Genomic DNA, 13,191 nt, shown 5'->3' with positions numbered 1-13,191 from the left:
CTCCGACCAACACATACCTAGCTCTTGAGATGATACTAAGATGAACTCGTCCGTCGTGGTTTCGATATTGTGACGGCGGGGCTAGGGTCGCTGGGAGTTGAGCCGAGGCTGATACATCTGCTTACACGCTCATCCGCCACCAAGACCGCTAGGGGTCGGTGCATGCCAACGCGCGGACCGGTCGTAGCCACCCAGCACCATGCTTCCCCTTTGCCCGAGGGCCACTCTGCCCATATGAAGCCCAAACGACTCGGATCTGATGTAGCCGGCAGATTTCAGCTGCGCGAGGAGCGAAAGGGTCAGCGGTTCAGAGGAGCTGGGACCGAACCCCAGTGTGCCAACCCGGTTACGGCTCACCGCGCTCATGTGCCGCCTCGTTATCGAGGACCGCCAAGGATATGTTCATTTGGGCCACGTTTTCCCGCCCGGATATGGGCAGGACCTTTTCGACGTAGATGCTGCCGTTGGACCAATCTTGGACTGGACCCCAAAGAGGCTGACGGCCGGATCCCGTGCTCCTGTAAGGGACGTTCAGGGGGGTCTGTCTTATTGTACTTGCCGCCGAGGGTGGTGGAGAAGACAAAAGTCTTGTTGCCCTGCTTTGCTGGCTAGAATGTATACAGGTTTGTCGGAAGGTTGGCGTCAGGATTGTAGTTCCCAATGAGGGCATACACAATCTGCCACGGCCCATCTGGCCCGAAGATTTTCCCAAAGTCGCTGGACCCGGGCTCTGCGGCGGCAAACCCCCAGGACTCAATCAACCCCAGAGCCTCGAGCTCTTGGCAAATCTCGTCTTCAACGCAAGTTTGCCATATACGGCACGGCATGATATTGTATCTGCTCTATTAACTGGCGAGTTTGCGTAACCCCAGTTTCCTTAGATGCCACATACTGATTCCTGATTCACCAGGAAGTGGTCTTGTGGTAGGCAACCTTCGCACCGCATACTGAATTGAGCATTGAAGGAAGGCCAAGGATTATGGTAGCAATTTGATTTATTCTCAACAGGCTAGCCCAGGTGCCGCTACGCCTCCAGCCGACCGATAGAGGCCGTATTGGCCGCTTCAGCCTTGTGTCGTTGTCCGGCAAGTCAAGTGCTGTGTTGCAGACTTACCTCGGGGTCACAAGGTGATTGGCATTCCAGCCATTGAGGTGCATGCACAGGATGCGAATCCGCCCCCAAATTAGGCCCCAGGGGCAGCCTGGGAATAGCCCGCGTATACCTAGAGATCAAGATTCAGGGTGTGCATGGAACTGGCGCTGCGAAGTGCCGGATGACGGACCCTAGGCGGTGGTAGGGCTAGCTTGAACCGCCCCCGAAACCGCAGATGCGGGAGCTGCGATAAGGACTCCTCTAGGCACTCGTGTGGGCATATTGCGTCTGTTGGGGGCGGCAAGGCTGTGCCGGGTCAAAACATACAAAGCAAAAAGAATGAAGTGGTGAACTCTGTTTTATTCAATTGACGGGTATCCTTCGAAACAAAAAAACTCGAAAACAAGGCAGAGGCAACATGGCCCCATGGTCAGTGGCGTGAACGTGTGTCGTATATCCTAAGGAAAAGAAATAGGTGAAGAAAGCCCATATCCAAGAAAGCAGGTGAGAGCAAACATTATCCAAGCCGGCCCCAAGTTCCTTTGACTATATGATGACGAGAAAGAGGAGACCCGGGCAATGTGAAAACTCCAGTCCAAGTCAGAGAGTGAGAGATGGAGAGAAATGATGGACGGCCTTCAAGTGAGATGACCGTTAAGTATGTATGCTCGTTGTATGTCGAAGGAGTGTCGATATATCGGTCCCATAAATGGATGAAATTGACGCAAAGAGAGGCTTCGTAACCATGAGAAGAAAAACTCCACCCAAGATTCCAGATCCTGAGAAAACACCCCAATGCCAGTCAGTGAGGGTGTTGAGACTGAAAAAAAAAATGGAAAAAAAAAGTAGCTTGTCGTCATAGTCTCGTACAATCCGACCCAAGAGGCTCGGTTAAGTTGAAGCAATAGCATGAGTCGTGCACCGATGCTTGAGTATCCGGCCCACGAGGAACAAAATAACCGGGCTTTCGTTTTCAACGTCCATGAGCCCACGGCAGGTCCCTGTCGTCGACGCGGGTACAGGTCAGGTAGCCGACAGAGGACGAGTCCTTGCCGCCACCCCCCGAAGCGGCCGCGACGTCGAGCTCTAACTCGCTGCCCATGAGCGGACGAACGACCTCGCGCGCCATGGCCTTGAGCTCGTCGAGGCGCTTTTCGAACCGTCGTAGATTGTCGCGGCTATACAGCTCGCCGCTGAGCTTCAGGAAACGCTTGCACTCGTCGTGGCCTAGATATGCCACACTGGTCGCGGAGCCCAACGTGCGGTAAGTCCTGCCAAGCGACGCCAATGGGGGAGGCGTCAGCGGAGGGAGCGCTACCGTTGTCACATGGTTGCTGGGCCCATCGTCATACGAGCCGCGGCGGTGGTGGCTGTGATGGTGGCCGTGGCGATGATCCCTCGACGACCGGATAGGGCCGTCACGGGAAGAGGAGGACGAATCCCCACCTCCTCTTCGGTCCGACATCAGGGCCGGTGGTGATTGAGTGGGTGGCGGGCTGGTATTATCGGCCAACCACTGGCGAAACAGGCTGACGGCGAGCCAGTCCAGGTAGGCGGTCGAGGGTGAAACGCGCTCGCCGGCACGGGTGGTGAGCCCCAGTCGGAACAGGCGGCTCTCGACGCGCGTGACTGACTCCTCGAGCTCGTCTACTTTGTCCTCGATCAAGTCCAGGACCTGGGGCGGAAGGGCGGCGCGTAGACTGCGCTCACCAGCTGGCCACTGGCCCACGACATGGATGAGGGCCTCCTGAAATATGACGCGCGATCGGGCCAGGTAGGCCAGGCGCAGATAACTAATTGGATACTTTGCGATCTGGCGCCAGAGCCGCGACTGGAACTGTAGTAGGTGGTGATCCACGCGGGGGCCGACAACCGCCAAGGCATCGTACTGGTCCGCCAGCCCAAGCAAAGACTTGCATTGTACGTAGGCATCGGCAATGTTGATGCTGTCGAGCAGTGGCGGATAGTTGTACATGATGCGGAAGAGGTTGTCATAGTCGCGCAGGAGATCCTGCTCGGCCTGTGTCGGTGGCGGTAGGCTAGGTTCCCTGGACGATGACGAACGGTGATGTGTGAGACCGAGATTGGCGACGGATCTAAAGAAGCCATGGCTACCAATCGATGGCGTGTTGTGGGCCGACGAAGTCGAAGATTGATGTTTCCGTGACGAAGACGACTGCGCGCCGCCGCCTCCAAACAGAGAATTTGTCGGCGGCCTCAAGCGGTCTCGCTCTGTCGGTATCGGGCTGCTCTCCTCCTCCTTCTGCACCAGCATTGGTATATCGTTGCCACCTGCTCCCAGGTCGAGTTCGTAGCGCCACCTCTTCTTCGTGGGACCCAGCTGCTGTTGTGACGGGGTCGCTGTAGGCGTCGTGCCTACTTCCGAGGCCGTGGGATTAATGCCCAAGCCGTCAACACCGCCAGAGCCGGCAACCCGCGCAAGCTCGGTGCCTTGTGTCAGTGCCAGCGGGGCGCCGCCCTCGGGAGAGGACGGTGACGGGAGAGCCGGGACGGCGCGTGCGCGGGACCACTCGCTGCTCATGCTGGCCTCGAAGAAGCCCGAGAACCGCGTGAGGGTGTGCCGGTGGAGCAGGTACTTGTTCTCGTGGCCCGACTGAACGCGCACGACGATCTCGACGTCGCCCGAGTGGCTGAAGACAGGGAACTCGTTCTGCGGCATGTAGGCGCTGCTACTGCTACTGGTGCCGCCTGCATGTGACCGGTTGTATCTCCGCGCACGCGATGTGGACGACCTAGCGCTGCTCCCGCCGCCGCCTCCTCCTCCGCCCTCACGACCGCTGCCCGCGCCGACGACTGAGGCGGCATGTCTTTCGTTGGTTTGCGGGTAGTGGTGGTGGTGCCTGTCGCTTCCCGACGTGCTGCCCCCGCCTCCTCCTCCCGACGTTGTCGGCACCAGCGACGACGCACCCCTCAGCGCCAACGAGCTGGAGATGTGATGGTCTGGTTGTGAGACCATGAATGCGGCCCCGCCCAGTGATGGCCACGGGCGGTGGGTGTGTAGCGCTCAGGTTGGTCGGTGGAGGTGGAGGTCGTCTTTCACCGACCTTCCCGTCGTGTCGTTGCTCGTGGATATAAAATAGCTCGTGTCTTCTTCGTCGTCGTCGTCGTCGTCGTCAAAGTGTTTTCAACAGCCAGGCCCGCCAGCTTCTGGAGAGTGGCAATGCAGAGCACAGGCGCCCAGCTCGGCTCTGCTGGGGGATTGAGTTGGTCGCGTCCCCGCCAGCTAGCCCCCTCTGGCACGCACCCGGCCAGCCTCAGGAACACAAGGAAGCTCCAAATGCGTTGAAGAAAGTGGGGCGAGGACTGTGCGCAAGGTTGTTCGTGCGATGCGATGCGAGGGGAAAACAGGGTCATGCACGGGAGCTGTGGGAGAGCTAGCGCCTGTCGTTATCTTTTGTTTTTTTTGTTATTGTTAGGAAAAGAATTCAAAAAATGCGAGAGGGTGAGGGTGAGGGTGAAATTAGGCAGAGTGGGAGAGGAATAAGAGAGAGCGAGAGGGCAATTGATTACCTGCACGCGACATTGACAACTAGCGTGGCTGGAGAGACGACCAGGACTGCCTACTTGACTGACAACTGAACGGATTGCCCTGCAATCGAGACTGGATGGACGTGAAAACGGATGGCGCCGGGCGTCTGTTCGCCTGCCCCGTCCTACGAGCCTTTACGCCTCCCGACTTTGCCCCCTTCTTCTCTCTGCCTCTTGTTTCGTCCAGGGCGACGCGGGAAAATGGATTCTCAGTCGCTCCTTTCTCTGGCTCCGGAGAGGCGACTGGTGCTAAGCAGGCCAACCTGCGAGCCGCTCGGCAGCCAGAGCTGGAACCCACAGGTCAAGGGGGCGTGGGCGACAGGCGGCCGGGTTTTTTGCCACTGCAGCTCACGAGGAGAACGAGGGGCCGGCCGTCTTGGCTTCCTGATTGGCGGTCGCTGGACAACCGAGGACCCGTCTGGTCGGACCTGGATGAGTCGAACGTGGAGGTGGAGGGGCCGATTCGAGGCAACGCGTGTAAGCCGCCGAAAATCGTTGGCAGTTGATGCAAATGCCGATTGTATTGTTCCGAAACATCACCACCTGAGTGCAGGTTCTCAAGTGGGAAACAGACAAGAGTGTTGTAGATAGCAAGAGGAACAATAAAATAGAAAAAGAGCCCTCTTTCTCTCTTTGCCTTCCCTGCCGCGCCGAGTCGAGCAACGTCAGAAGAACAAAGGGAAAACAACCCAAAAGGTCGACAGGAAAAACCTGCTGCATCCGCTTGCAGGTAGATTCCTTGGTTGGGGGAGCTGCTGCTGCAGGCAGCGTGCGTGCCTGTCTCCCTGTCTCCTTCGCTGCTGCGTCTCGACGGGACCCCCAGCCATCCACAATAGCACCCGCAAACAACCGTGCCCACACCCGCTGGTGTTCCTCCTTGTCGCCTTTGGCGCCATCAATTGGCTCCCGTGGCTTCTGACCTAGGTCTGCTGCACCCACCAAAATCCGAGACCACACACCCACTCCCGTTGAAGAAAACAAAGACAAAAAAATAAGCAAAGGAAAAATGGTGACGGGGACAGCAGGGGGGATACGGAATGTGTGAAGGGGGGTGAGCGTGCCGCCGCACGCACCAGCTCGAGTTGCCGGCCCCCGTCAGAAAACGTGTGGGAACGTCGTAGAACCAAAGCTCGGAAGCGAACGAAAACGGCGAGCTGCTTCTTCTGCAGGACCTTTCAGAGCCATCACTCCCTGCAGCCTGCAGCGAACAAACGCCTCGCCAGGGACCCGCCCGCCTACATTCTGCGCGTCCAATCCAGAGGGCGACAAATCATCCGCGGTAGGAGGCCGCCGTCGGCCCAGTGGCAGTCACGGGAGCCTATTGACGTGAGTCGGTGCTTGACAGATCGTTCTGTTCTCAGCCGTCGAGGGTCAGATCCAATGAGAGACGCGGCCACTATCATCAATCAATACATGTCTCTGCCCAGGCAGGTGCTAGGTGCCTGGGAGCGGCTACGCTATTGGTTTGCTGCCTTATAGGCAAGGCATAAACATTAAAGATCTAAAGCACAGCAAACATTTGGAAGACTGCAAGATACTATCCGTCCATTTCCCATCGTGTCAGTACGATGGTATTATATTCCTTGTAAAATCCGACACTTTCCCAATGAGGTAGGCCTTCAACCACTGACAAGGGACATGACCCGCGCGGACTGGATGGCAGCTTCACTCGTCCAGGTCGGATCGGCGCCATCTTGAGACCGTATTCTTTGGGGTAAAACACCGTCGAATGCCCGGCAATTAGGTTCTGGTTGAAGTGCTGAATGCCTACCACGCTAGGTAGGTAACCAGCGTCCGACAGGTGATTTGTAAGTTGCAGCTGTTGAGATGTGATGACAACCTAAATGGATACTTTGACCAGAAAATCAGCTCTCTGGCACAACGCAACCACAATGGTCGGGCTTCAATACTATTTATGGTCACGATGTTATTGTTTTGATGCTTGCTTCTTCAGTGTCTTTCGATAGAGTACATGCTTTTGTTTAGAAAGCTTCACAGCCATATGCGTGCGTTATAACAACGCTTAGGGGTGTTGCACACTTGTGTTAAGGCAGGTTAGTTGCTGGCAGGCTCCAAGGCACCCAGGAGATTTTCGGCGACAGAGTAGCCGCTGTGCCGCCCACAGCGCAGCACGTGCAAGCACGCCAGGCTTACCAGGAACCCATCAAGTCCTCAGGCAACAAGAAAAGGGATCGGACGATCAGCGGAGTCAGCTTACGCACGGTCCTCACGGTCCCCAGAGTCTCCCCGGCCTTGGACCGACGTTGTTGAACCTTAGGTTGAGCCCCTGCGGTCAAGCTTTTAGACCGCGCGCACGTAAACGCTACAATGCCGAAGAGCCACCCCCTCATAGGTCCTCTCCCTCTCCGATGGTCGGCATATCGGTGTGCGAGTTTCTGTGACTCGCGCCACGTTGTCTTGATGACACTTGTTCGGACATATCAGGAGACACTTTCGATCAGCATGCACAAGAAATCCGGTCGCGCAACCGAAGGGATTTTTGAAGAATAGAAAGTTAATTCAGCGCTGCATCGTATGATAGGGCACGATGGCGCCGTATGGGCGTAAACTGGTGGTAGTGTTACAGACAAATGCAAGGACGCCGTCATGTCCTTGTTCCCCGAAATGAAAGCAAGTAACGCCGCTGTTTGTTTTACCTTCCCAGAGAGAAATTAGAAAATCGGGAAATTCATCCAGAGCAAGCTAAAAGAGAAAAGCTCGTTGCGCCTGGGTCGGAAATGTCGTCGTCGATTTGGATCGATCGTCCTCGTGCCGGTCCGTCATCCATACCAGCTGGCAGTGCTACCAACCAAAACGCCCAATTGACACCCCACATAATCAAACAAAGCACCAAGCCAAAGTCGTTTGAGCCAATCAGTTCATGTCCATGACAACTTCGTGGTGGGCCATGGGGTCGGCATCGACCGGCTTCGGTGTTGAAGCGGCCATCATGGTCTCGGCGCCGTCGAATGTTGGGGGCGACGACTTGAGGTTGTCGAGGGCGCGCTGGGAGTCCTGGCTGACGAGGCGTCCCTGACGCAGGTTCTCTGCGAAAAGGAAGTAGCCCTCGTTGGCCTCGACGAGATACGACTCGAGGCCTCGGCTCTCCAGTCGGATCTTGGCGTTGCTGACAGGGTAGTGGTTCTCGATGTACCTGGCCCATCCGCGAGCGGCAGCCTGGATGTGCTCATCGTCGCTGATGCGGCTCCAGCCAATGCCGAGGTGCATGGTGAAGTCGTCCACAATTGGCTGGCAGGGCGAGTCGGATGGTGATTGGGTGGCGTTGTCAGCGCTGGAGCGGATTGGCGAGCTGTCCGGGCGGGTCGAGACGTCTAGGCGGGATGACTTGTTGCTCCTCAGGGATGGGCGATCCATGGCTTGTCGCTGTTGGAGCTCAAGTGCATCTGCGACCTTGCGGGCCTCGTCACGAGCCTTCTGCTCCTCGAGCCAGGTACCAGTCTGGTTGGATGCGTCGTGCACGTAGCCAGTGCTCTTCTTGATGAGGACCATGCCCGGGCCATACTCCCACTCGTCCTCGGACTCCTTGGGGAGTTCGACCGGCGGCGGCGCCTTCTCAGGAGCGTCCAGGTTAACCGCCGCCTCGTCGCGGGACCGTTTGCGGCCCCGTGACGCCTGTGCCATGTTTTGCGCGAAGGACTGGGTCCATGAAGCCGACTGGCCAAACGACGATGGATGTGTGAATAGCTGTCTGCCAAAGGGCGCCTGGACAGCAGACTGCAGCGGCATGGTGAGGACCGGCGACGAGGTGCGACCAAAGGAAGACATCTTGCTGGTCAAGATCTGTGCTAGATTTGGGTGAGATTCTTGAATCTGGTTAGAGTTCACGCTGCCGAGTGTGCAGTGAAGTGCGGTGCTACGGTGCCTAGGAGGGTGTACGGTTAAGTGGCAGACGCGGTGGTGCTTGTAAGCCCAGGGCGCGTCGACTTAGACGACGATGGAGTGTGGAGAAGTTGGACTGGGAGGATCAATCGAGTGTAAAAGAGACGGAGTGGGATTATTGAACCATAAGTGACCAGACGGAGTGAGATCAATTGGATTAAAGAGAAAGAGGACCTATGCGTGGGAGGCAGGGTCGGAGTGTGGGAGGACGGCGGCGAGGACGACGAGGCCGAGATGGTAGAAGACGGAGCAATCTAGATAGTAGACGAGGTGTGTGATAAAAGAGTGGAGAGCTCGGCTAAGCTGACCACAAGGTTGGAGAATCGAGTATGGTAGATCCAAGGCTTGTAAGTGGTGATGGTGTAGGAAAGCTCCAAAGGAAAAGGAACGGGGGAGGCACGGAACTTTATGGGCGGGTGTGAAGTGCTCAAAAAGGCAACCGGATGGGAGGTGGAAGAGGGAACCCTAAAGAGCGGCGTGAGCGCGGAAGAGAGGGAGGAGGTGCTGCAGACAGCGATTCGTGAGAGAGCAAGCAGCCGGCCAGCTGCGTGGGGAAGCAGGCGAGGCGAGGCAGGAGCGAGGGCAAGCACCAGCAGGGCACCGGGCGTACCGGCTGTGACGTGCTGCTAGTCCGTTAATATCCACCCGTGTTACTTCCAGCCATGGATTTTTGCGCCGTAACAAGCGAGCAGGAGAGGGAAGGCAGTGTCCGCTCCAGCAACGGCACCGCGTGAGGCGTCGGGCAAACAGTTCTTTGAGTCGCGCACACTTTAGAAACGCACTGTAGGCCCACTCTTGTGGAGGGGGCCAAGCGGCCAGGAGCACTCATTCTTCGAAGGGCGGCGCGCGTTGGCCGCGCCCGCGACCTTATTGGTCATATATCGCTTTGTCAGTCAATTCAGTCAGCCAAGCTGCGCTGGGTGGATCCCGCGGAACAAGGCCCTGGCGAATCTGAGCCCTCGTTTGCCAGCAGCGCGGCCTGGCCAATGAGAGCGCGCATCGCGAAGCCGGTCCCACCCTGGTGGAACGTCCGCCCGTCGCCGTCGATTCTCCTGACACCCGTAGACAGGTGGCAGGCAGTCAGCCAGCGCGCGCTCTGCCAGGTCTCACAATCGGCAGACATGACCTGCAGGGAGACAGGGGTGCCAAGTGCAATGTGGCTCGGCAACCCCGGCGGGCTTTTGATCCGGGGCGGTCAGCGCTGGGACCTGTTTGAGAAGGAAAGATTGGCGGCTGCGAAGAAACCCCTCTGCAAACCTCCAATCCCCACCTCTTCAGACAGCCCGCCAAGCTATTCTCACCCCAGCCATGCCAATATCGCGATCTGGTGTGCTGCTCATCAGCAGAACATCTGCCGGATAAGGCGGCCTTGGCTGTGGTTGGCTGGAGCATGTGGCAGCCTCAGGCAAACACACTCTGTCCCAACAGGCCATCCTTGACATCTGAATTGCTGCACAAACCAGTATAACATGCACAATTTGCCTTTCAAGGATTGTTGGTTTGTGCACGATGTGTGAACAGACATTATGCCCGGTATCTATAGTTGCACAAATTTATCCATTTGCTAATAGGTACTTACGGTATGCGATTCTAGCTTTATCGTTAGCCTGCAGGATGAAGGATGGCAAGGAGCCAGCGAAGCATGTCGGCGTCGGTCTTCCAGCACAGTCGATATCCCATTTGGACATAGGAGCCTGGGAGGACGCCCGGGCAGCCATGGTATAGCGTAAACTGGAATAGGAAAGAATTTAAGAATCAAATTTATAAACATATTAATTCGTGCTTCCGCCAGTTTGGGAAGTCGCAATGATGCGGTGAAGGCATTGGGGACGGGACAAGAAGAAGTGAAGAGGGCAAAAAAAAAAGGTAGGGCGAACCCCCTCGTACGTTCACCTGCGCCCAGCTACCCCCTCCTCCGCATGTGGGCGCCAATACTTCACAGGGATCTTCTACGCACAGCAGAATTTTTTTGTGCTCGATGTATCCGCACTTTGCTCACCGCCAGCCTCAAAGTTTTGCCGAACCACTCAAGGTGGACCATCGTCGCCCGGGCTGGGATCCCTTGGACGGCGATCCCCCGCGAGTCTCGAAGCCCGATCGAAGAGCGCGGCGTCATCCGTGTTCTCCAGCCCTCCGTACAGCCCTCTGAACCCTGGCGTCGCAAGCCCGGGCGGACTGGGTGCCCGTCGCGGAGGGTAGCGCCGTCTCGTGGTGCCGGCGCCAGCCGCTCTAATGCTCGAGGCATCAGTCACCGTGATTCCTGTGCGCCACACGGGGGCCGTCTGGGCGCCGCTGGCGCTAGTGTTGTCGAAGAGACGACCACGATGCCTCGCTTCGGGAAGGTTCTGAGGGGTCTGTGGCTGGATCGCCGCCGGGAGCGCATCATTATAGACATGGAAGGTACTTGCTCCATCCAGCTGCAGCGGTACCGAGGACGATGAAGCCGCGGTGGTAACGGCAGGTCTCCCGGGTCTCCCAGGTCGCGTGGGCGATGGCGGACCGCGGGTGCCCGTCTCGTTCATTCTGCTGGGTGGCTTGCTGGCTGAGGTTACCCGGGCCCGCAGGGATCTGACCGTCGCCATGAGTGACCTCGTGCGACTCTCGCTCGACTATTCTCACGAACGCCATGGGTTAGCCTTCCGTTTACGAAACGAGAACGGAAAAAAGGTCGGTATATAACTGTGATCGCGGCAGGGCCGACTAACAGAGACACTAGACGGTGAATTGTCAGCCTGACCCTGCAGAGACGAGCTTCTGGACGGCGTGGCTGGTCCTCCATGCATATCGGCTGACGTAGGCTGTGCGGAGATATCAGCGGGAGTTGGGACTTTCTGGAGTTCCACAGCCGCATGGTAGCGACCGCAGATGGTTAGCTATGCAAGCATTCTCGGCAAATTGCGGGATTGTGCTCACAGGTGCGTCAGCTGCTGCCGTCGATGCGGCCACCTGAGCCCGTGAAGCCGGAAGCGGAAACCTGGGTATCGCGGTTGACGATTGAAGGGACAGCTCCGTATCTGCGGATGGATCCGATAGCAAGATTTCCGGATGAGACTGGCCTTGAGGTGCGGCACTGGACGCACTCTGGCCTGTATCTCTGGCAGCCGGAAAGCTGGGGCTGTACGATGGCTCAGTTGGCTGCTCCAGTCGACCCTCCTCTACCTCCAGGCCCACGCGGCGTTCACCACCGATCAAAACCGGACTTGCACGTTGCGGACGTCTGATTCGCAGACGGCGTGGTGTTGAAAAGTCAACAGGGCCGGGGTCACCGAGCCCGACGGCCGGCTCTCCCGACGGCTCAAACGCGTCGACTGCACCGCGGCCGCGGAGGGACTGGGCGGGCGGTGTAGCAAGCGGGTCGCGGTGCCTATGGGCAGTAATGTCGTCGGTCTTGGGGTGGTTGAGTGATCCCCGGCCTGGAGACGGCGGCGAGATCCGGATCCTGGGCTCGTGATGCTTGCCGGTCCCTGAGGGTTGCCCCTGAGCCTCGTCGGTGATCTTCTCCGCAGACAGGCGCTGTCGGTGTCGCCAACGGCTCTCGTGCTCCTTGACCTCGGCGGCGGTCAGTGCCAGGACGGTTGGCTTCAACCGCAACATCTTTGCAGAAAAGAGTTTGCACAAGAGCCGCCTTGCACCACGAGCCTTCCACGATGCTTGGTAGTGCTGTGTTCACAGCTCCATGATTCGACATCCTGAGGTACTTCGGATGATCCATGCTCATCTCTCAGCTGAACATTGGGTTTACTGAGAGGAAACATCCCATGGGTAGCACTTGCTTGCAGGCTCTTTTCCGATGTGGTGGTATAAAGGGGAAATCGCTTCCAGGAATTTGAGGCACAGGCAGGGCAGGGACGAAAGTTGTTACAGCATCACTATAGCTGGGCTGGAAAGCAAGTGCGACTTTGGATCTTTCCATCTCGGAGTGAACACAGCTGTTGGTTTCTCGGACAAAGGAGCTGGTCCTACAGCACGAGCCAGATGTGTTGTGATTGACCGGCGGCCCGCAGGATCAACCGCGACAGGAATGTCAGCTAAGAAAATGAGACATCCCTCGTGGCGAATGTAAGAAGTGTGAACAACACTAGCAAAGCAGCGAGTGAGGAGCCTTGAAGGTCCTGCTGACCTGCGTGGCTTCGGCGCTCTGAAGCGCAATCACCGACTAGGAGGCCAGGGGAGTGGTCCATATAAGTACATAATTAGCCTAGCAAGAACGAACACTCGGCACTTGATGTTGAACCCTGTGAACCTTTATTTGTATTGTTGAAATTGCGGTCGAATAGCTACCGCCCTATCGAGAGGTACTTCGCTCGTGAGAAAAAAAAAAAATGACAGACAAGAATAGGAAAATGAACGACCCAGGGGATTTAGCTCGGAGCCGAGTCAGGGTTCAGGCCGCCACAGAAAAAAAGCCGAAGCAAGCACAGCCCAGAAAAGACGCGCCACTTTCCCAAGGCTCTGGATTGGCGACTTGTATTGGACTCGGATTAGGATTTGGATTCGGACCTGGATCAATAGGATTGTATCAGGCCCCCTCCGCGGACCAGACGGGCTATTTGTACCGCAATGCACCACCTAGGTCGACCTGTTGGGAAATGACCGAGAACTGGAGTCGGCCGTAGCCGTTCAGGGCACCTCTGTACTGTAATGCTTCT

At 57.2% G+C, this 13,191-nt stretch overlaps 6 protein-coding genes across 6 annotated transcripts; 2 read left to right on the top strand and 4 right to left on the bottom strand.

Annotated features, from left to right (window-relative positions):
* Positions 1-148: 148 nt before the first annotated feature.
* Positions 149-827, bottom strand: GGTG_04242 (hypothetical protein; the record flags this gene model as incomplete). The annotated part of the gene is made up of 3 exons (XM_009222035.1): positions 149-279; positions 358-518; positions 673-827. The coding sequence occupies 3 exons, from the start codon at positions 825-827 to the stop codon at positions 149-151; spliced, it is 447 nt and encodes a 148-aa protein (XP_009220299.1).
* A 606-nt stretch (positions 828-1,433) lies between these two features.
* Positions 1,434-5,668, bottom strand: GGTG_04240 (hypothetical protein). The gene has a single exon (XM_009222033.1). The coding sequence runs from the start codon at positions 4,068-4,070 to the stop codon at positions 2,067-2,069; it is 2,004 nt and encodes a 667-aa protein (XP_009220297.1). The 5' UTR covers positions 4,071-5,668; the 3' UTR covers positions 1,434-2,066.
* Positions 4,641-5,151, top strand: GGTG_04241 (hypothetical protein). The gene has a single exon (XM_009222034.1). The coding sequence runs from the start codon at positions 4,720-4,722 to the stop codon at positions 5,146-5,148; it is 429 nt and encodes a 142-aa protein (XP_009220298.1). The 5' UTR covers positions 4,641-4,719; the 3' UTR covers positions 5,149-5,151.
* Positions 5,669-7,139: 1,471 nt separating the features above from the next.
* GGTG_04239 (hypothetical protein) lies at positions 7,140-8,934 on the bottom strand. Its single transcript, XM_009222032.1, has one exon. The coding sequence runs from the start codon at positions 8,426-8,428 to the stop codon at positions 7,517-7,519; it is 912 nt and encodes a 303-aa protein (XP_009220296.1). The 5' UTR covers positions 8,429-8,934; the 3' UTR covers positions 7,140-7,516.
* GGTG_04238 (hypothetical protein) lies at positions 8,777-10,267 on the top strand (the record flags this gene model as incomplete). Its single annotated transcript, XM_009222031.1, has 5 exons — positions 8,777-8,779; positions 8,909-9,162; positions 9,330-9,869; positions 10,033-10,040; positions 10,137-10,267. The coding sequence occupies 5 exons, from the start codon at positions 8,777-8,779 to the stop codon at positions 10,265-10,267; spliced, it is 936 nt and encodes a 311-aa protein (XP_009220295.1).
* Positions 10,268-10,569: 302 nt separating this feature from the next.
* GGTG_04237 (hypothetical protein) lies at positions 10,570-12,774 on the bottom strand (the record flags this gene model as incomplete). Its single annotated transcript, XM_009222030.1, has 3 exons — positions 11,456-12,774; positions 11,248-11,373; positions 10,570-11,151 (listed from the first exon to the last, which is right to left on the bottom strand). The coding sequence occupies exons 1-3, from the start codon at positions 12,134-12,136 to the stop codon at positions 10,570-10,572; spliced, it is 1,389 nt and encodes a 462-aa protein (XP_009220294.1). The 5' UTR covers positions 12,137-12,774.
* Positions 12,775-13,191: the final 417 nt, after the last annotated feature.

This window comes from Gaeumannomyces tritici (genome assembly GCF_000145635.1).
Source record: "Gaeumannomyces tritici R3-111a-1 unplaced genomic scaffold supercont2.2, whole genome shotgun sequence".
Classification (NCBI taxonomy): domain Eukaryota; kingdom Fungi; phylum Ascomycota; class Sordariomycetes; order Magnaporthales; family Magnaporthaceae; genus Gaeumannomyces; species Gaeumannomyces tritici.
This window is presented reverse-complemented; position numbering and strand designations above follow the sequence as displayed.

Bases quoted from the DNA above. Each gene is read 5' to 3' on its own strand.
- GGTG_04240 (XM_009222033.1), bottom strand. From the start codon at position 4,070: ATGGTCTCACAACCAGACCATCACATCTCCAGCTCGTTGGCGCTGAGG.
- GGTG_04241 (XM_009222034.1), top strand. From the start codon at position 4,720: ATGGACGTGAAAACGGATGGCGCCGGGCGTCTGTTCGCCTGCCCCGTC.
- GGTG_04239 (XM_009222032.1), bottom strand. From the start codon at position 8,428: ATGTCTTCCTTTGGTCGCACCTCGTCGCCGGTCCTCACCATGCCGCTG.